This window comes from Tyto alba, unplaced genomic scaffold, assembly GCF_018691265.1.
Source record: "Tyto alba isolate M040663 unplaced genomic scaffold, T.alba_DEE_v4.0 Super-Scaffold_10, whole genome shotgun sequence".
Classification (NCBI taxonomy): domain Eukaryota; kingdom Metazoa; phylum Chordata; class Aves; order Strigiformes; family Tytonidae; genus Tyto; species Tyto alba.
In genome coordinates, this window is record NW_024881262.1 from 11,995,477 (window position 1) to 12,018,497 (window position 23,021).

The 23,021-nt window shown below is 48.2% G+C and overlaps 1 protein-coding gene across 2 annotated transcripts in view; it reads right to left on the reverse strand.

Moving 5' to 3' along the window:
- Positions 1 to 15,751: 15,751 nt before the first annotated feature.
- ARMC9 (armadillo repeat containing 9) overlaps positions 15,752 to 23,021 on the reverse strand; it is a 64,924-nt gene continuing 57,654 nt past the window's right edge. For both annotated transcript variants that reach the window (XM_042796013.1, XM_042796011.1), the window contains 2 exons: positions 20,222 to 20,394; positions 15,752 to 16,835 (listed from right to left, as the gene is read on the reverse strand). In XM_042796013.1, coding sequence (XP_042651947.1) covers positions 16,813 to 16,835; positions 20,222 to 20,394 — 196 coding nt within the window. In that variant the 3' untranslated portion in view covers positions 15,752 to 16,812. The remainder of the gene's footprint in view (positions 16,836 to 20,221; positions 20,395 to 23,021) is intronic.

The following is a 23,021-nucleotide window of genomic DNA, read 5'->3' on the forward strand; positions in this document are numbered from 1 at the left end:
CCTTCCCAAAGCCAGGCTCTCCCTCCCGCTCCATCGGCCCGGCAGCTCACACCAAACCACCGGAGGCTGCGGAAACACCTCCAGCCACAGCCGAAAGCAACACCCCCGCTGCCCTGCTTGGAATCAAACCCCCCAGGATTTGCATGATTGCTTCCAAAAACGGGGCGGGGAGGGGGGGGGTGGGAGGCAGAAGTTACTTTGCAGGGAGATGACCAGGTCAGACCCCCCTGCTCAGGGTTCCCCAAGTCCCTGTTGCCCTCTGCAGCCCCAACCTGCCTCTGGCCCTGTGCTCGAGGACACGGACCCCACAACCACAGTGCTGGGGTAGAGGAGGATGGGGTGAGACCCAAGTGCCACAGGCATGGGCAGAGGTGGGGGACAGGGTGGTGACACCGTGTCGGTGGAGGTGATGCTGTTGCAGCCACGTCCCCAGGTTGGAGACGAGCTGGGGCTGACAGGGAAGCGCTGCCCCAGGAGCTGCAGGAGCAGGGCTGGGTAAAGCGCTCAGCAAACCTGGGGGGCAAACTCCCAGGGCCAGATCCACCCAAAGGTTTTTCTCCTTGGGCTGCCCCTTCCTCAGTTTTTTCAGTGAAAAGGGCCCCCTCCAGCTTCAGGGCTGCTGCCTGGCAAGGATGCTGCCTCCTCTCCCTGGGGAATTTGTGCCCCTGGGACGCCTGGGTCTCCTGGGGAGCCCGGTGTGGCCGTGCTGTTGCTTTAAATCAGCAGCTGGATACAGCTGTGACTTCGAGTAACCCTCTCTGCAGCCTTGCCCAGGCCTTTTATGCTTTTTCCAGTGGTTCCAGAGGCGCTTGGCGGCAGCGTGTGGGGGAAACAGGACTCATGCTGGCGAGCAAGGAAGGGAGGGGAAAGGGAAAACATTTTCCTTCCCAAAGGAGCAGGGGGAGCCCGACGCTGCGGCTCTGGCAGCCGGCATGGGGGGAGCAGATGGCTTGTGGGGCTGCCTCTGCGGCGTGATGCGAACAGCCTTGGGGTTGGACACAGCAAGCTGGAGGCCCTGGCTTGTCTCTCCCAGCCCAGCGTGCCCCTGCAAGAAGTGCTTACCCCAGTGTGCCTCAGTTTCCCTCTTTCTACTCACTCAATTCAGCTTCACACAGAAAGCCCCAAGGTCTAGGTCTGTCCTGTGATCCTGTAGCAGGATGGCATCCAGGCACTGAAAAAAACAAGCCCATGAGGATGGAGAAAGCCTAGAGGGATGGAGAAAGCATAGGGAAAGCAGGGTTGAGAAGGGAGACGTGCTGGTGCTGCCAGATCCAGAAAGGAAGGAGGAGGATGTTGGTGTGCTTGGCTCCAGGAGAGGAAGGGAAGGACCCATCCCGCTGCCGGAGGGGACCACTTGCATCCCAGACCCTCCCAAAAGAGCAAAGGTGGAGGAGAGGGAGCCAGGAGGGAGAAGTTCCCAGGTTGGAGGGTTGGAAAAGCAATGTCACACCAGCAGCCAGCGCTGAAGCTGGCAGCCCTGCTTGCAGAGATGCTCCTGCCCGCCACAGAGCCCGCGGACCTGTCCTGCTCGGCCTCGCCACCCCAACTGTCCTGCAAAGCCGGCCGTGGGCTGAACACGGAGTCGTGGCCAGGCGTCAGCTCACAGGAACCGCTCCCCCAGCTCCGGCCTGGGACGGGCTGGGCTCGGGGTGCCGGCACGGCACGCTGCGCTCGCAGCCCCGGGGAGCCCTGCTGCCCGCGGGGCTGGCATGGGCCCCGCCGCCGCGAGGGGACACATTTTCTGTCGGGCAGGGGAGCGCTCGCGATGTCCCGCGTGAGTCAGATGGAAAGGGCGGCTCAGGAGTCACCTGAGCCCGGCGGCTGCCTGCCCGCGGCCCCGCTCCAGCCCAAGTGGAAAAACATACGGCCCCACCGCAGCGCACGCCTGCCGAGACCCCGAGCTCCAGCCGGGCCCCCTCCTGGGCCTGCAGACGCAGAAATGCTCACGTTAGCCTTTTTTGGCCAAACTGGTTGAGGAGGGAGGCAGAGGCGACTCAGACATCCCTGGCCCTGCAGCTCTGCTCGTCGTTAATCATCGCTCAGCTGCAGCTCATCGCCTGTGCCAAAACCTGCTACTGCCACTGGTGGGTTCAGCTCCAGCAAGAGATGGAGAGAGGGAGAAAGAGGGCACGTGGAGTACAACTATCCCCCTCTTTGGCTGGGGCTACTGGACTAAGGCCACAGAAAAGCTCCCCACTTGCACGTGCAAGAAGGGAGGGCAGCACCCAGCACCCACAGTGGCAGCCCTGAGCAGGCACCCACCCGGCGCAGGGGCTGACCCTTGCATGGGCTCAGGGAGCCCGTGGGAGAGGTGGCAACAGCAATTTTCTAGCCTGGGAGTATTTTAGCCATGCAAGAGCCCTCAGGAGAGGAGAAGAAAGCCGGCACACCCAGCTGCATTCCTGAGGTTTGGTTTCCATGGTGGGATGTTCACCCGACGGTGAAGTCATGCTGTGGGCTGGGATGGCCAGTGAGTTAATGCATGGATCCAGCTCCTACCCTGATTCACAGCAAGCACAGCTACAGCCCCGTGCCATCCGTTGGGCTGCCGTGGCTCCGGCATTTCTAGCATCTTGGTCCAAGGAGACTCCAGACACCACTGCTGGGTTGATCCCTGCCTCACTGTGGGAAGTCAGCTCCCACCGCAGGGTGGAGGGACAAACTGATGGCTCTCATGGGTCCTTCCAGCCCATTTGTATCATCACACTGTGCTCCCCGTAATGTTTTACTTTCCCTTCATCCTACTGCTGCCACTGGTGACAACAGGACAGCAAAGCACCACCCTAAGAGGTCACTCCTGTAGGGGCAAAGCCTTGAAGATCTGCCCAATTTTAGGGAGAGGTGGGGAAGGATGGAGAGCTAAGCAGCATGGAAGGAGAAGGATGGAAAGCCCATGTTCTTGGGGCAAGGTGGCAGGGACACTCCCTGGCACCAGCAGGTCCTGGTGCCAACACAGGGCACACGACCCTGGAGTTCGGCTGTGGGGCCCCACAGATCAATAAACCAGAGGTCTGATGGAGGAACTGGTCCTGGGATGGCAGCCAGTAAGATTATTCCCAACCTCTGGAGTGGTTTTCTGTGGGTCTGGAGGCACAGGAACCTGGCTGGGCTGCCCAGGACCATCAGCCACCCTCCCCATTCGCTCAGCTGCTGAGACCCAGTGCTTTTGGGCTGCGGCTATTTCTGCTAGAGGGAAATGTCTTAGCATGATTTTTCAGTAAAGATCAACTTCTTTGCAGTTCAGTCAACTAAAACTCCATAAAAACAGCATATATGCTTAGGATTAATTTCCTGATTGACCTCCACTGGAGTGCTTTCTGAGCACACCGTCTCCACATTGGTTCCAGCCTCCTGCTGTCCCCAGGGGCCGTGGGCCCGAGAACGGGGCAAGCTGAACCCCAAAGGACCTCCTCTCTCCTCTTGCATATGTGCTGGTGTCTCACATGAGCACACAATGCCTCTGGAAGACAGCAGGACACAGCTAACCCTCAGACATGTCAGGGAGGACCTCTCCGGGTGCTGACACCCCCATGAGCAAGGGTGTTTGTTTTTGAGATGGACCTAGACCTTTCCACGCACGTTTGTGTTCAAGTTAAACCAGAAAGCCCTCTCTACTTCTCATCTCACATGCAGCCAGATGCAGAGGTCCTAGCTGGGATGTCACCAAGAAGCCAAGATCCCTTTAGGGGTTGGCCCTAAGCCACCAGCACTGACCCCTGCTCCAGGAGGGGACAAGCTGCCTCCTGGGCCTGACACAGCAGGTGACATCCCTGGGGACCAGCGAGATGATGCTGAGGATGGGTAAGGGGCTGGCACAGCCCAGCAGCCGTCTGCACGTGTATCAGCCAGACCGGGAAATGCGCAGCCAAACTGAGCCCGAGCTATGGCCAAAGAAAACCGGCGGCTCCAGGACTGTTTTGCATCAGCTGGGATGGAGCACCAGCCCTATGAGCTGGCACTTGGGGCTCCGGAGGGTGACACAAGGCAGCTCCCCATCTCGAGGACCCCACAAAGCTTTCCGGGGCTCTCCCAGCCCTTCCCCAGGTTTCACTGCAGCTTGAGACCCAGAGCTCCGGAAAGGTGAAGCGCGGTACTTGGCGTCAGCCTCTGCTGCCCCATGCCCGTTTCCATCCCTGACCCCCCCCACACGCCCTGGTGCGACTCGAGGGTCCCTCAAACCCCTCTGCCCCTGGAAACGTCACCTCCCTGCCTCCCTCTTTCTTCAAGCCCTTCTGCCTCCACTCCACACTTATGATATTCATTTCGCCGCCTTTTCCTGGGGCGCCGGCCCCTCCTGCAGCAGCTCTCCGCTGCTCTCCTCCACTGGCTCCCAGCTGCCCTCCAGCCTGGGTGACTCACGCTCAGCACACACTGAGCCCTTTCAGCAGCCCTCGGCCCCAAACACTGCCCCAGTCTTCCCAGCGCCGGCGTGCCGAGCCCCCCCCGCCCCCCCCCCAGCGCCCGCTGCCGGCACAGGCTGCTGGCCAAGGGGAGACATCCCCGCCCTCCCTAAGAGAGCCGCTTTCACAGCCCAGAAGCCAAAGTCCTTCCCGGTGTGATCAGGGCCAGGATGAGGCACAAGCAAGCGGTCAACCAGCTGGGATGGACACACAGCCTGGGTCCCTTTGAGCAACGGCCAGAAGTCTAAAAAAAATAAATAGATGTATTTGAAAAGAAAAAAGGGATCATAAGCCCCTAACGGGACCTTTCTTGGCTCTGACAGATGAAATCTGCCAGGAGCCTTTTCCTTCCCTCTGCCTTCACCAAACTGTCTCTGATCAACAGCGGGGCTCTGTCTGCTGTGCGGGGACGGGGGCAGAGAAGGGGCTCCTCTGTTCCCTGGCTCCCGGCTGGCAGCAGGGTGGGCACCGCTGTACAAACCACCCCTTCACCTGGAAACGCTGCAAAAAATCTTTCATCGGAGGAGCCGCTGGAAAATCCGTTTGCAGGAGTTCCGCGGGGCCAGGGCTGCGCAGAGCGCGGGCTGGAGGCACAACGCCTGCGGAGAGCACCGTCCCCTGCGCCGCACCAGGTCCTGCTTGTGCAAGGAGACTTGTCACTCTCCTTGGGGACTCGTGTCTCATGGCCTGGGGTGAAGTGCTGGAGCCTGGGGAAAGCCTATGCATGGTGTTGGGGGGGGGGGGTGTCCAGTGTACCCCAAAAGGAGCCTTACCCACTCGCCACAGCCTAACACCAGGGCTTTTCAGCTGTTACAGCCTCGCCAGCAGCACCCCAAGGGACACGAAGAGAAAGGTGAATTCCTGTGACCATGGGTGACACGGCGGGGATGTACACAAACCCACGGGAACCCTCCGTGCACAAGGCTGCACCATTACCTCCTGCCTCTCTCTCCTTCCTGTCTCTCACCGCCTTTTTGGCCTGTGACTTTCTGTTCGGTTTGCCAAAATACCCAAACTACCTGGAAAACAAGTCACAAACTCCTCTAGGGCAGAGGCAGAAATATGTGTGTGCTCATCTGTCCACCTGTCTGTCTGGAGGAGGTTCATTGTTATCGCAGCTCTCAGCGCAGACCAGATGAAGGGGGTTCCCCTCACACCCTGGGCAGCGTCACAGGGTCACCAACTTTGCTGAAGCTGTGATGATTTACACCTACAGAGCACATGGACCTGCATCAAGCTCAGCTCTGAGCTAGGGAACAATGCTAAGAAAAAGGGGAAAAACCTGTAACCCTGACTGTGAAAAACCGCAAGAGGCAGGCAGCCAAGCTCGAGGGGAATCCTCACCTGGAGTTTGCTACTGACTCTCTGACAAACCTTCGCTCTCACCCAGGAATCTCTCCTTGGCGGGGACAGCAGAAGGATGCTGCCCAGGGGCCAGGCTTGTTTGTTCTCCTCCAGAAGTAGGGCCAGAGAGGCAAAAATCTCAAAATCTTGGTGGGAGGAATGCTGTATCCGAAGGGCTGAGATGTGCATTGCAGCTGCCCTCCCCTCTGGGTGTTTGCCAGGTTTCGGTAGCAGTGAAGTCCCTCTTCAGCTCCTATCTCCAGAGAAACTGCCACAACAAGTGAAGTTGAGTTCTATAAGCCCAGAGAAAGGTGAGAGGGTTTTGCAAGACGTGCTTCACCTGAGAAAGGTCACCCAGAAGCTGCATTCCTGGCCACGAGGTCAAGCCACCGGTGTGTGGACACCACTGCCAGCCACAGAGAACCCTATGACTGGCACCAGTGGCCCCATAGCACCAGTGCCAGGGAATAGCAACCACAGGGGAACAGCTGATGGATTAGGCTTAAATATATCGGGGCCTCTGGGAGTCCTATAGCCCAGAGGGACCCCATTTCCCAGCCCTGCAGGGCACTGGGTGCCAGGGTGGGCAGGGAAGGAGGGGAGCCCTGCCCCTGCAGACAGCTCCAGCCTGGGCCAGTCCCACATCCCAGCTGGGTCCCAGCCCCCTGGAGCAATCCGGAGGCACCCGCTGCCCACTCACAGGGCTGAGGCTAGTGTCTCCACTGCTCCCACTGACCTTGGGATCGATCAGCCATCCAGCGGCAGAGCCTCGGGCCAAGCCACAGTGCTGCCAGCAAAATTATCTTCACTGCTTGCAAAGGGAAAACCAATACGTTTCACACCCAGGAAATACAGATTTTTTTTTTTTTTTTTTTTTCTCAATAATCTGGAAAAGGAACAGATGCATGTGGGGAGGAAGGGGAGAGGCAGAATAATGTACACTGTATTTATGGAGCTTTTATTTGTCACTAGTTCCTGCACGGCCAGGCCAGACAGCTTTAACCTGCTCTAACTCACTCCCTCCTTTGTGCCAGAATAAATTGTCTGAATAACACCTAGCACACCCACTGAAACAGCAGAAACCTGCCTGCACAAACCAGTGTGTCAGAAAAAAGTAAAAGTAAGTCTGTGAGCAAAAGGTAGGTGCATTAGTCCAGGCAAGGAGGAGATGTGTTGCACTATTACTTTGCAGCCTGTTAGCTGTAGATGGTTCAACAAAGGAAAACTTGGGCTGGGTTGACGCATCCCCAGGTGGGTTGCACGTTCAGCAGATGCGGAGGAAAAGCCGGATCCCATGTAACAGCTCTTAGCTGATGCAGGTACAGCTTGGGCCAAGTTTATGCAGATGCAGGATCAAAGGTTTTGCAATTTCAGTGTGAAACTAATAGGATGTAGAAGCTATCCTCCCTGCCTCCCGCCGAACCACAGGAGTGGGGGAGACATGCGGTTATCCTGACAAACAAAATCTATTTCTAGCCCTCAGGGTCACAAACACTAGCTTCAAACTGTGCCTGGAAAAATAAAATAAGCATAAACTAGTACCGATCACGTAAACATTTTAAATTTCCAGGCAATCTCCAGCTGCAGGCCCTACACACAACACTGCAGGTCTCCTGGTGCAGCAGCTCTGGTTACCCCAGCTGCACCCTCCCTACGCGCCAAGCACCCCGAGCACCTTCACCCTGCACAAACCGTTTGACCCTGCTGCAAGAACACGCGTGACAACACCAAGGGATCACAAGAGTCACCCCTGCCAACAGCAAACTGGAACCCCAGATGAAATAACAAGGATTAAAGCAGGACTATCCCTAAAACTCACTCTACGTTTTTGCTGCGCTCCTACCCAGAAGCCTGCCCGGGCCCAGCTTCCTGCACTCCAGCCAGGCTCTGGGGCAGCCCCACATCTCCCCTGCTCTGCCTCTTGCAATGTCCCTGTCAACCCCGTGGGTGGCGGGTGCAAAGCTCTCTCAGGCTGGAAGGAGTTAAAATAAGGAGACACTTTTCAACTACTACATTTGCATTTGAGACAACCGTGCTGCCCTGGAGCCACTGAGGTATTTTTCAACTTCTTTGTGATGTTCAAGGAGGTCTGAAAGGGGGTGTGGTGATAAAGTTTCCATTCCTGTTTCTTACATTGTCAGAACCACCTCAATTTCGTATTGCTTCAATCCCTACTGCACCTAGACTATCTATGACCTCCATGGTTAACAGCCTAATAGAAACTAATTGGTGCATATACACTTAAAGGTGTGCAGGTCAAGCTCCAGATTTGAGCTGCTGTAAGAGAGTCCATATATAAAAATGGTACTGGAAAATAACCCAGGCCAAAACACAGCTTTCTTGATGATTTGGTGTTACGCTAGCAAACCAGAGCTTTTAGCTTCTTTGTTTTCCTCTTCCTTTGGTTTCAAAGCACAAGTCTGCACAGAAAGACGGGCACAGCAAACAGCACGTTTGGGGCAGTTCCTGCTCTATCACATCAATTCATGGCAAATCAGTGAAGAAAAGCTCTTCATGATTAAAAAAACTAATATCCTGCTCCTTAGGGCTGCAAATGAGCCTGCAGCAGCTCAGGCACAGTCAGGCAGCAAAAGCCTGACTTGGAAGAGCTGCTGCGGTATCAGGAACATTTGCTGAACTGGTGGAAAGGGAGCATGACCTCCCAGTGCAGTTTTGCTCTTTGATCAAGCCCCAGTGCACAAGGGAATGACCGACAGAGCAGAGATGCTGGGGGAAAAGCTTTCCTGGGATTCCCTCCCAGCTGGAAGCACAAAGACCCCCCCATCCCTGGTACCCAGTACTGCAGGGCTTTTGTAACCTTCCCTCCTGTCCCAGCTGGGGGCTCAAAGGTGCCTACCAGGAACTCCAGGGAGATGGAGCAGACAAACAACAGCCCCTCACTCCTCTCAGGGTTGTATGCCACATCTTCACAGATCCCCCTCACAAGTGTTAAGGAAACCCCAATTTCTACTCTCTCACTGGTTTGTGTCCAGTAACTGGGAGCCATCCCTAAGCCAGCCCCTGCTGCCATTCACCCAGTTCCTCCGGTGCACAGCGGGGCTCAGAAGAGCTCCTGCCTCTCCCAAATCTTACTGTGCTTCGACACATAGCACGCTACGGCCAATTCCACACAAAGCGCAACGAACAGATGTGCAAACCTGTCCTGGCTGTGGCTGAGACGGAGTTAATTTTCTCCATAGTAGCTGGTGTGGTGATATGTTTTGAATTTGGGACCAAAACAGTGCCGATAAGGCAGGGCTGTTTTAGCTATTACACATTGTGAAGGCCATCTCTGTTTCTCACGTTGCCCTGCCAGCCAGCAGGCGAGGGGTGCACAGAATCAGGGGGACAAGAAGCATTTGGGGATAGCTGACCCAAACTGACCAAAGGGATAGCCCAGACCATGTGCCATCATGCTCAGCCATAAAAACTGGGAGAAAGAAGGAATTATGGTGTCTGTCTTCCCAAGTAACGGTTATGCATGATGAAGTAACTGTTCCTGCTTTCCTGGAAATGGCTAAACACCTGCCTGCCTGTGGGAAGCAGTGAATGAATTCCTTATTTTGCTTTGCTGGCGCCCACAGCTTCTGCTTTACCTATTAAACCGTCTTTATCTCAATCTACAAGTTTTCTCATGTTTACCCTTCTGTTTCTGCCCCAATCCCACTGGGGGGGAGCGAGTGAGAATCTGTGCAGGGCTCAGCTGCCCACTTAACCCACAACATGCCCCAACGGTCACAGCAATAACACCCCCTCCATCATCTCCAGTGTGCCTAAGCAAGGACGTATTTCCCCAGGAGCTGATTTTCTAGCAAGGACAGGGCATTCCCGGCACAAACCACACGCACAGCCCAGAGGAAGGTCATTCGAAGAAACACATGGGCAACACCAGTAACCATGCCAAGCAGCAGGACCAGTCAGCTTCACAGAAGATAAGTCTGCTGGTGTCTTGCTGCTTTGCCCAGCACAACTGCTGGTGTTGGGAGAAAGAAACAAAATATTCTGCCAGTTTATCTAGCAACCCACTGCCCCATTCCTCTTGCCCAGGGACAGTGTGAGAGGCGTCTAATGAAGCCCAGAGGTCTCACCCTTGGCAAGGTAACACTTCAGTGGCTGACTTGACCTAAACTGTTCTCGTTAGGAAATGATTTTGCATAAAGTACTGGCGTCAGAAGTCATAAGGTAAAGCTAATGAGAGATTTTAATCGGGCTCAGCACAAAAGGAAGGATTCCTGCATAATACCAGAGAGGAAAATCTCTCCTTTGGGATCAGCTCTGTGCTGCAGGAAGAGGCTGTACTACAGGTGAAAGTAAAGGGGCTACAGCCAGCAAGCACCAAACATCCAGCCAATTTTAGGAGACCTCCAGCCTGGGATGAGCACCTTTCAAAGCCTACTTTGCCTCTGCAATTAATGCACGAACACAGTCCAGCCCTATGGAATAATTTCTATTACAGGAAAAAATAAGGCAACCCCCCCAAACAAAACAAAAAGTTAGAGCAAGGGAAGGAAGCAGAGACAGGAAACTACAAGGATGCTCTTCAAAGAGGCCACTGCTGCAGAATGAAGGGCCAGATTGTTATGCACGTGCTGAGGGTTCTCTGAAACTCATTTCAGGCACCTGAACAAAACTATCAGCTTTCCAAGAAGGCTTCAACCATCCCCTGCCGTCAGTGAGGAGAGAGTGCTTGTAGAAAACTAGCTGCCTCCTCACAGCTGGTTGGGGGAAGTCAGACTGGGTTAAAATACAGGACATATTTCCTATCTCACCAGCGACAAGTAATTAAAATAATGAGATGTACAAGAAGGATATGTCTTTTCCAGATTGGACTCTACAGATTCAAATGCGTTATTGTCACCAGAAAGGTGTAAGATCACCTGGGTTGGTTTTGGTTTAAAATCCTTGGTCTCTGTCCTGCGAGCCAAATTCTTCTTGCTGTTACAGCGTATTGTGGCAGGGCCTACAAGCCTTAGTTGTGGGCCAAGATGCTCGTGTCCTCATGTCACATAAGCACTGAGGCTGACTGTGAGCCACGGGACCAGTTGTGCTGGCTCATAATCCATGATTTACCCCCGGTTGCAGTGTGGCTACACTGGTGCAGCTGCTCCGGACAGTCCCAGTCCCTGGATCTGGGCTGAAACAGGACAGTGACGGCTGCTGCAGCCCGTACTGCTGGGCCTGGAGTGATGGGACCCTTGAGAACTGCTGCTGTACTTTGCCCGTGGATCACTCCTTGAGGTGGTGGCTCATGACTAGGAGCTCCCTGTCAGGGAGTTTTTGGTACAGTTAGACAGGAAGGAAATTTTGGCTGTTTCAAACAGCCCAGCCTCCACAGGGCTTGAGGGTGGAAGGGGCTTAACTGAAACAGAACTGTTTTCCTCAAGTCCCAGAGCTGCCTCATTTCAGTTCCCAGATTCTTCTTGGAAGAGGAGGAAGAAGAAAGGAGACAGTTTTGTGGAAAATCATGGTAGGTCACGATCTGCCGAGTTAACAAAAAAAAACCCAACCCAAACCAAGTCATCTACTTAATAGGAGCCAGTCCATTAGGATATTGCAAATTCAATCCAGGGGGAAAGCAGTTGGAGGAAAAAGTAAAAATCTCAGTGAGACATGCCACTTGACAAAGAATTCATTTGGTGCTAATGGTCCTGCTTCTTGCTACCAACACGAACCACGCTCCCAAAAGGAAGTGCATGAACAGACATGAACAATAAAGTGATTTGTTCTCAGGAAGCATTCAACCTTTGCCAACAGTCAACCGGATCCAGACAACGGCTAGGGCAGTCAGACCGGCACATGGCAGACCAAATGAGGAACAGTATCACTTGGCACAGAGCTGCTATTTCCAGCGCTCAGATCCCATCCTCATGTTAGCTCAACCTTTTCACTCTTCAGAGGAGGAGGACTATGCATCTGTAATGAAATCTGGATCTACAAAGGCCAGAATTTTTCCTTGAGATCAGTAGAGGGAGGTGTCTTTGCCTCATAAAACCCCTTAGTAGGTGGTCTGGATTTCAGACGGCTTCAGCATTCATAGCTGACAGCTACAGCTTAATATACAAGGCACCTTAAACATCTGCAGAATAAACATTATCGTTTCAGGTATCCACTCATTTTTATTTATCCTATTTATTCTTTTACTTAGTAGAATTAGCTCTCAGCATCATTAAAAGAAAAACAAATAAAATGAAGTAACACTTTAAAGACCTTTAAGATGAAAACCAGCAAGGCATACTGGAAACCATTTTTAAAATTAAATACAGTGCTAGGTCATTCACACTCAGAGTGAACAAAATAACTGACACTCCCCAAATCTGTGGACTTAAAATCAGAACGCCATTTCCCATATTTGAAGAAGATAAGAACAAAACAAACATTTAAAGCTGTTACCTGGATTTCTTACCATTTTTTTGTGAAGCATTTTCACTTTCACTGTAATAAATTACTGCCCTAGTTTCTTGGAAACTTGGACCATATGCCAGGGACTGCTGAGAGAACTTGTAAGAAAAGCAGGACATGTTCCAGAAGGTTATTAGATGTCCTAGGGTGTGCCACTCAGTCTGTTGTTTGGAGAGCATCAGATCCTTAAAGAGCACAAATTTGGATCACGACCCTGTAACTGAATACAATGCCTTCCCACTGCAGGGCAGAAAGCAGCCTGGAGTTGGGAAGAAACCTGCTTTGAAACATCAGATCTCGACCACTGATAAGATGCCAGGCTAGAGGAATTACTGGCCTGATAACGGAAAAGAACAACGTCCTATGTTCTGCACCCAGAAATTGGTTTAGTTTAAAATCTATTACCAGAAGATTCCCATACAGCTTGGCCAGAACAGTCTGGTCTTAAAGTCTGTTTTGTTTGCCTTGAAACATCTCACCGTTTTTCACCCATCAATAAATTCTCAAGTCCCACTCCTTTTACGGTTTCTATGGATAGCAAGGTTAGGAAAGCGCAGGATAGCTTGGAGAAGCCCACGTGGCTTAGTCACGGAGGTATTCCGGTACTTCGTTCCCACAGGGCGAGTGGAGGTTTGCAAGGCTCCATCTATACCTTCTTTGCTAGCCATGCCCACACACCTCCTGGAGCTGGAGGGGCCGCAGGCACAGCCAGGTGTGCCCAAGGTGGCCTGAGGGCTCACACGCTCTGTGGTTAGATTATGCTTGCTGAGCAAAGTGCACCTCCCAGCTCTCCAACATTTCCTCTCCTGGGAAAGGGCTTGTTCCACTGTCGAGGCAGTCTGGAAGCAAGTGTAAGGATGGTCCAAACTGCCAGGACATTCTGGCTCAAAGATGAATTCAAGCCCTAAGATAAAAGGTAAGTCTTGATGTACTTAAATACCTGGGAGGAAAGTAGCCTGTTTGCTTTCCTGCTACCACTACTCAAAGACGATTTATAAAGAATAGCGGAACTTTGTTTAAAGGAAACAGCTCAAAGCCAAACCAAGCAACCACTGTCCCTCCCCATCACAGCAATATTTTTCCTCCAGAAAACTTCCTTGCTTGTCTTCTTCTACACACTTAAATCCTCCAACAAATAATACTTCTGACACCAAACCAATGCCACTGGTGGCATCCCACATGCCTGGGCTCTCCTCATGAGAGACCATGAACAATGAGTGCTTCATGCCTGCTTTGCAACACTTCTGAGTAAAGAATGCTACCTCTGCAGAGGCAGGCCAAGATGAACAGAAGGGAGCTGTTGGGGACAGAATTTGCTGATAATAAACCAGAGCGAAACGTAAACAAATGCACACCCTAGAAGTTCACGAAACCCCAAAGAAACCTATCAAAAAGAGAAAAAAAAAAATCCCTTTAGAAGCATTTTTACCCAGTCATCACCAGATAATTTTAAAGCACTTGTACAGAATGAGCTCTCCATGCAAATTTAAATAGACTTCTGTACTTTATATCTCATATAACACTGTCCATAAACAAAATTACACTGAATATAGAGAAGTTATATCCAAAAGGTAGTTTTGCTAGTACCACAGAGCACTTTAGTCCCAGGAAAACTTCCCTTGCAGAAATGTGTTTCATATGCAATAACTGTATTTGCTTATTGTAAACAAAATCATAGCCACTTTAGGTACAATCACACCCCTCATTCAAGCAGGTGATTTGTACTGTTCCCCTTATGAATTTACCAGGGTGGTGTTGTATCTAGCAGCAGCCTCTACGTGGCATATACAAAAAATACCTAACAACTTTTAAGAATGAGGTGCAGAATTTGCTTTGTGTGTGTTACTGTTACTGACCTCTCTCCAGGGACCTTTCAACCCCACATAGTGAAGTTCTACTAACGAAGGCAGAATTAACATTTTTCATTAGCTTCAAAACCTTCCAACTGGCATGACAGGGCTTTTTGTGGCTAAGATGGAAAAAAAAAGGACACGTAACTTTGTTGGCCTCTCAAATTACTGCTCAGCTTATAATTTATTTCTAAGCATATCCTTAGTTTCTCTCAAGTATTCAGAAAATTAAGTTTCTCAAGCATTAATAAAAAAAATAATCTCTGTTTTCAAACTCTATACTCACACTCCAAAACATCTAAGAGTTGAACATGGGAAAATGTACATAGAGAGTTCTGCATTGCAGTAGGCCTGAGTAAGAAACAAACATGCAAGTCCATAAACTTCAGCTTGTTCCTTTCAGTCCAGTTCTGCAAAATGCATTTTGTTTTTCACAAATCTTGATCTGCTGGAGCAGTTGTCACCGTATCTACCAACCACCTTCAGCTGATTTGTAAGGAGTGATACAGTTTTGACCTCAACTAACGGTAAAGCCAGGGAGGTTCTGTGGTTGTTGTCCGCCCCCCCAAATAAAATACTCTGCACTCAACACTTTCCAAAAGCTGCTCTGCATCTCAGAGAATCACATCTGCTCCAACATGAAACTCAGCACTGCTGTAAAATAAAAAAAATCTCAACTGCTGGAGCATTCGGTGTTATCTGCGTATGCAAATGAATGTGCTTAGCACTTCAGCATTAACAACTTAGCCATTGATGTTACACACTGGAAAAAAGACAGCATTTCAGAGGAAAAAGAAAAGCTGCCTGCCCAGGAAAACCACTAGGTGAGTTTTTATGGCTCTTTTCCATTACTGCCCTTTTGTGAACCAGATGACATTTTTCCACTAATTATGTTTATCAACTCTGAGAGGAGGTGGATGAATCTAAGCACAAGTCAAAGATTTTATGTGATTTGTCTACCATGGAGATCTATCTGACAGGGGCTATCAAGTGTCTAAGCACTTTATGTCCTATGTAGTTTGGGAGTTAAAGCAACACCTGTACTCTGCATGCTTTGTGTTAGGCCTGTGGACACACTGAAGTTACCGACCAGTAAACTGTAACTTTCACATGCATGTGACTAGATTTTAAACTGGGGGACGCCTTCTCCTACAGAACATCCTGATTCCAATTTAAAGTCTGTTATCCAAAGGGGTTACCTTGAACTTGTGCGTGGGAGCTGTTTCTGCAAACATCTGACACAGCGTCACTGATCTTGGTGGGTCTCATGGCAACTACATCACACAAGGGAATGGCCATTGCTCTTCAGTTGCCACAGCATACCAGTAGGCACAATTCAAGGCGTCCACAGAAGCAGTCAGCTTTCTTGTGGTACTATGGAAATGACTGGAAGCTTTACAACTATTTACTCTAGGGGAAGGTAGTGTCACTATTGGAGTTACTTTACCTTTCAGGCTGTGTTCTGCTTGTTTCTCAAGGTGAAACTCCAAAATAAAAGCCTTACCTTCTCCCTTTTTGTACCTGTTACAGCGTTTGCTTTTGAAGCCTGCCTATTGCAAATACACATCCTGCTTCTTGTGTATTTCTGCCTCAGCAGCAGCCAAATTCCAAGGTAAACTGCATTTCTGTAAAAGTTGTTGCTGTTGTCATAACAGCTGTGTCACATGAGGGGATGTTACTGAAAAGCCAGTAGTGGAGACATTAGTGTTTCCTGGTCACTGTTAACTTTTGAGAGAAAGAATAACAAACAGCACTAGGTTCATAATTCACTGGCAGCGCTAACTGCTATTTTTTTATTTTGTGAAGGGCTTCCTGATCTCACTTGCCTAGCCAGCACTTCATATTCCCTTAAAACCAGCACAATTCCATGAAAGTATAACCAGTCATTGCTCAGAAATGAAGAACATTAAAAAAGCAACAAAGATCAAAGGAGTTTGTCCATGGCCACACCTAAAGAGAAAGTTGCTTCTGATCTTTTCACATTCCCATGGTTTCTTCTATGAATGAAGAAACAAAGCTCCTAATTTCAGTGGAAAAAAATGGATTATTCATTCCACAAACTTGAGACAGTAGAATTAAGGAAAAAATGCAGGAAGAAGAAATAGGAGTAATTGCTGCAGATAAAGCTGCTGATCAGATCCTCAGAGGTGAGCATGGACGCTGCTTCAGGCACTGGCATGGTGTTTTTCAACTGCCACAGGTCAGTCAGAAGTTGATGAAATACTTTCTCTCCAGTCTCTAGTGGCCAAACACAGATCTTGCTTCACACAAGACCACTCAGCCAGTAAGGCTCTGCATATATGGCGTGCATTTTCCCTCCCACGTGTTCCTTTGAACACAGATATCTCCCAACTCATACACAAAGGCACAATTTAAAAATGGTAAGTGGCATGCTAGTTCAGCAAGCAATATGTAAAAAAGACAGTTGCTTGGTCAGACTCCTGTGCTGAGCCCTACATACTGTCTCCAAAGGCCATTTACTCTGACAGAGAAGGCAGAGAGCAAGAGTTTCTTCTCAAGGTGGCAATGTCACTTTAGAGTAAGCTCAGAGACATCGGGACTATACCCATCTCCCATATCAGTCCTGGGCTGCTGCTGAGACCTTGAATTGTAATAACAAGGCCCTTGTCTTAGCCAGCTTTAGAGATGACAACAGATGCATCCCATCAGATAATCCCTGAATCACTGTGCAAGGTGTATGCCATGCCATGTCAATAACCTCACTCTCTTCTCAGTAGGTCGCCAGTAAAGCTCATTACAGGAAGCTGGCTCTGTCCTTCAACAAAGTGACAGGTGATTCTCGAGGAAAGGAACTGTTCTCACTTCCTGTAGGACTGGCTGCCTGCAGAAAAACAGCAAGAAAGGGTCTGTCAGCTCAATGCAGGATTTATTACAAGATGGGAGCTGCCCGAGGGCAACACTTGCTCAACCTGTACAGTGACACAAACACCACAAAGAACATGCACAAAGGCACCTTAACCACTGATGTTGCAACTTAAAATTGCAGAATGTATTTATGGAAACCACTTGTCAGAGAACACTGAAAGAACTTGCGGAAGAGCAGAGAGTCACCAGGGCCCAGTCCCACTCCTGATAAAAATCATTCCTCATTCTTCTGGTAGAGATGTTTGTATTAGTCTAGCTTCACTGTGCCCTAGACAGAACTTGTTACACTGCAAACAACTTGAGCTTGCCCATGCAGAGTTGCTTGGGACAGATGCAGAGTAAGGAACAGGGGAGATGAAACCATTCAACCATGTCCACGTGGAGCACATAAGCACAGTTGAAAAAGTCTAAATTTGGAGATCCACCATGTGTTCTAGCCATGCTGCCAGTGTCATCCCTGTACCAACTAGGAAGTAGAATCCACAGAAAATCCCAGGATGGCTGGTGTTATTTGGAGGAACTTGGTTTTGCTTTAAGGTACAGCTTCAGAGCTCAACTAACAGCAGCAGGCTACATCTCAGGCAGGAATCTGGCCCCAGGCCTGTAGCTTCACTAAGCACCTGTGCTTCCTCTGCATTCCTCAGGCATTCCACACACTCTGCTCCAAGAGGAGTCGTCCAGCTAGTTCAGCTAGGTTTATGTAAAAGCAACTTATTTCTAGAAAATACACCTATAATAAATATTAAAAGCAAGCTAAAAATGTGTCTCTAAAATAACTGAGCACATCAAGTAAGTACAATCAGAAACGCATCATTTTCTCATCATGCCCATCAGCTATAAAAACCTTTATTTCTCCAGAAGTACCAAGAAATTCACACACTAAAGACAGTCTTCCACTGAGAGTCTCTTGACCTGTAAAAACTTACATACCTATGCAGCAGTTGAATGGGAGGCAGCAACTGCTGAAATCTGCTGATTGCTGATATCTGTGCATCTGATACCATTTTTGAATTACAAATGAGTCAGCTAGGAAATTAAAGGAACAGTAGCACAGAGCTTTACTAGGGAAACATTAGGGGCTCACCAGCTTCAGATGCCTTCTGTGCACATTTAAGTAACAGCTGGGAATTTCTTTTGAGAACCTGAAGTTTGGTCATAGGTGCTTAAAGACTTTTTGGTTCTTTAAAAATCTGGTCCTTATCACCTTCCCCTCACTCTTCCCAACCATAAACACCTGTGTGAAAGCTCCTGCAAGATGGACAGTAACTACAGGATACATATACACAAAGTGAATTTAGGATTACTTATTTACAAAAAAATATCTTTGCTATTTTTAGCAGGAAGATAAGAGTTTAACATTCAGTTGCTGGCATCAAGTCTGTCTCATGACACATGTGGACAGATAGAAAACAATTACTTGGAACCTCAATACAAAACTCTGGAGAGTATGGACACATATTAAGATGTGATGTCCGCTATACATTCAGCTTTAGGATGCACAGACACAGTAAAGATAAGAGGTATACTGTAAGACAAATCCTATCCAATAAAAGTCAGAAGAGCCCAAGAGTCTGGACTTACAAATTATGTATACTGAATCACCAGAGAAACCCAAGTGATCTAGAACTCTGATCATGTTCTGCTTTAATGCAATTTCAAAATAAAACACATTATACACTGTATACGTTATACATTGTAAAAGAGACTTACTCCAGAGCCCTATGAGAGCAACACATGCATGTCGCATCTTTCATAGGACACACGCATCCAGGAGTGTAAAGCTGCCCTTGAGAAACTAGAATATGCTGGAGTTTTTGTGTGTGCACACACACGCTATGTTTTTCCCTTCTTCAGAAGGGCTGCTCCTTTCCAATGGGCTAGTGTTTTTGTAAATGAACCGAAACAGGAACCAGGGACAGACCTGGGGTGTCAACATCACATTCAGTCAGGGCAGAACAGTGCTCCTATCACAGGAAACAGAAAGCACAGATGCCAGAGGTAAAACCCAGGGCATAAGCAGCAAGAGTAAAACTGAAAGAGCTGGCAATATTACCTAAGCACAGGACCGTTTAAGCAAGTATTTTCTAGGTCAAAACCTTCCTTAACCACGGACATTCCTCTCCATTGCCTCATCTGTACTCTGCGATAGAAACCACCCCATTTCCCTGCACATTCAACTGTGTGGAATGACCATGATCAAGCAACACAGAAGACTTAGGAAGATCTTTCCAGCTCTGTTGCTGATTTGCTAGGTTATTTCAATTCTTTGCGTTTTTCTACCTGTAATGAGGAGCTAACAATATACATATACCTCAAATTTCTTGGGAAGGTTTGCAAGGTATTATGAGTTACTATGTTTTTGTGAAATGTTTAGAAGATTACAGTTGCAGCTAAAGAATAGAGTTGATGTTACGTTGTGATCAAATAACCATCACTAAACTTCTTACAGTACGTTTGTAATAAGAATAGACAGCACATAGCTCCTGTCATTTTCACTGATGATGGACCCAGAGATGTATTTGAATCCAGCTAGTCCTAACCATGATCCAGGGAAAAAGCTTACTCTTACTGAAGAATGCATCTTTCTTCCCCCCTCCTCCCAAAAAAAAACCCACAGTTTACACACCATACACGAGTTTACTGTTGTATGGGCATCTGAGATCAACATTTCCACTTTATTGGGCTTGTGCTGGCTGGCTTCTAAGCAAGCATCCATCCTTTCCCTCCAACCTCAAGTTACAGCTCTCCTCTTTTTCTGAGCCCACTGCAAACTAGTACTGATTAAACTTCTTCAGGCAACGACACATCAGTACGGTTCTTAAATACAAGTCTCCAGCAGAATGATGACTGCCACAAGCAGCATGCCATGTTTGGCTGGCTGCTTACTAGGCTGCCCTGAGTCCATCATCTGAAGTGCCTGGCATCTGGTCCACATTCAGTTGCAGTGTAGACACACCCAGGGATCCAAATTCAAGAACATTAAACAAGATACATAGCGGTGCGAACAAGTGTCTAAAGAAAAGGAAAAAGTCTAATGACATCTAGAGAAAGCCTAGTCTGAATCTAGAAGCTTCCCCCCAAACTTCTGTGAATTTGGGCCACTTTTTTCCACCCAGAGACAGGAAAAAGCATGTCTCAACTGCTCACATGACAGCCTGGAAATAGAAGCACTGTTCAGCAGGATATAATTACACGGTTTTACATCCTGCAGATGGCAAGTACAATGTCATATACTCCTGGCACATTTGTAGCATACGACTTCATTCCTGGAGAGCTACTACAATGCTCCCTCCTTTCCCAGCCCAAGGACTGACAAACAGAATGATGACTTTTTCCACTTACTCTGTCTGCTCCTTGTGGATGATCCTGAGGAGCTGGGATGGCTTGTTTGTTGGGGTCCAGACTGAGAGAACTGGGGGGCAATGGCTGGGATCTTTCCCTTTCTAGGGCTGGCACTCCGCACTTCAGGAGTGCGAGGGATCTTAGGTTTGCTGGTGAAGGCTGAGGGAAACTCGCTGTAAGAGGAGATGGAAAGGGTTAGCAATGCATGGAGAAATATGTATGCATAGTAAGTCTGCAACCAAGTGAAACCTGCGGTACGTGCTGTGGCGGCATGACAGACTGCTCAAAATTCAGGGAGACTGCAAAGGGAAAAGAACATGGTACCACAGGAACAGCCCTGGGGCAGGCACCCACCACACGCACAGCCTCTAAACCTGGCTCTATTGACCTGTCTATCCTACTCAAACCTGGTTCTTTGGACAACAGGATTAAACTGGTTCAGTTAAGTCCCCTGCAAACAAGTAATAGATCTTCAGCTTGTTTTCGATTGTATTTATCACACACACAGAACCAATCTGAGGTGCAAAAAAACATATGGATATGCTATAGCACAGGAATACTTCCTTTTAGGGCACAAACACTATTATTTCTCCCAGGTATAGGTCACAGTCTTGGCAGACACAGGCAGCCTCCTTGGCTTCCAGCTGTAGTAAGATTTGTAGAACTCCCTGAAAGCTTGGTCAAAAGAACAAAAAGCTGTGATGGCATCTACAAAATAAATTTCCTAAGCACACAGGTTCCTTGTTCACACTGAGAACATAAAGCAGTTGCTGCTATTTCAACGTCTGCATGCGATGCAAGAATATAATTCTTCAAATTTAGTCCATGACTGTGTGAGCATACACTGTCCTTCACTGCATCAGTGTATTCGTTCTCAGGTACAAAAATGGAGGCTACCAGAAAATAGCAAATCTCTAAAATAATTCTGAATCTATATTCATGTTTGCTCTAGTGAATCAATTTTCTCTTAAAAGGAGAAAACGTTAAACTTATATAACAGCTACATGAAAAAGCTCATCATATTTAAAAAGGAAATAAAAGCAGAGCCAAAGGCAGGAAATCGAAAAAGGTGCCATCTAAAGACAGGCGATTAAAATGGAAAGTCCCCGTGTTATTAGTTCCATCAAAAGAACTCTTTGTGACCATCAGAAAGGGTGATTAGGAGGATTTAAGACATTTAATCTCCCCTCCTCTCCTGGGAATGCTGCTGAGTCAGTGCTGATTAGCCCTCCCATAGCCCTGTTTCACCTTTCAGGGAGATCTGAGCAAGTGTTTCTTTTGTATTTTAAATAGCATTAACGGTCTGTGTTTTGCATATGTATATGATAACTATTAAGGACAGAGACATGCTAACTGGTCTGCCAAGAGCCATCTCTGCAGCCCCCTACCTATCACCGAGTATTACAAGTATTACACGTGTTTCATTTCAAAGGAGGAGGTGGCAGATGGCAGCAGAAACATACTAACAAAACAAAACCAAAGAAGTAAGATTGGCCAGATAAAACCCCAAGCCGTGGACCACAGACAGAGTTAAATATCTCTCTCCATAAAATAGTCTCATTGTTATTGCTTTTTTGTCATTTTATTCACTTTGGTTCAAGAGCTGGCTTTTCAATTTACTAGTGCTCTTCTTGGTAATCTTATGTGTACTATGATGTGCAAATGTAGATAAAGAAGGAAGATCCAACAGCCTCACAGCAGTTTTTGAGCAATAAATGAGCTTTTATTTCCTTATTCAACAATAGATAACAAAACCCTGGATCTGTATTCCCATACACTAAAAAGCGTTTTTATAGCCATCAACAATCGTCTCAGAGTTTCACCGCAGTAACCTAGACAGACTACAAGCACTTTGGAGAAAAAGCAAAGGAATGCAACCAGAGTTACTTTACTAAAGAAGAGATACACCGTGGTCACACAGGATGGCTCACATCTTTGCAAACTCTGCAGGAAAGGATTCTATGAAATAAGCTGGTAGCAAACACTGTAAAGTTGAAAAAACCCTGCTGTTTTTCTGACAGGATGTAGAGCAGATCTTGGTCCCCATGTGCCCAGGTGTCACAGAACCATCTCATCTTTTACGACATCAGTATATAGGCCAAGATCAACAGAAAATAATTAATCCTCAGAATAACACAGAAAACTGCTATTTGACATCCTTTAGAACTTGATGAGAAGAAGAAAGAAGCAGAAAAATCTACTGTGGGAAAATGTTCCCTAGTATTTGGTCAAGGAGTCATTTACAACAAGGTGTGGTAATTTGAGAGTGAGTGCTGGAACAAATAAAAAAGCCACAACCAAACAAAAAAAACAAACCCACCACAAACCCACACAGAAACCTGAATTTGCATTGAGAAGAAAGAAAACTGTTTACTTGGAAAGATGGAAATAATTGTCTATAAAGAAGTGCACAACAGACTGACTCGGAGATCGGAATAATCAACCAGGAGACGCGACAGGACTTGAACATAAAGGTGAGTTAGACCATTTTCTCCAAGAGAAATATGCTTGGACTTTTGTCCATTTTTACCAGATTATCAGAAAAGCAAGACTATTAGAGACCTAATAAGCCTCTGTAGAGTTCAAGCTCTTTATTATGATGATATTAGACATAGTCACAATAAAAAAATAAGGGCTTTTTCAGCCAGCTGCAATTGTAAACTCAAGTCTATTACAAATTTATCCTCAGCTAAAAAGCACAACAGATCTATATTCTTACATGATCAAAATGCAGCAGGGAATAGCAATGCAGGGGCAGCTGCCAGTCTGATATGCATCAGATAGAACAATCATTTGTTCC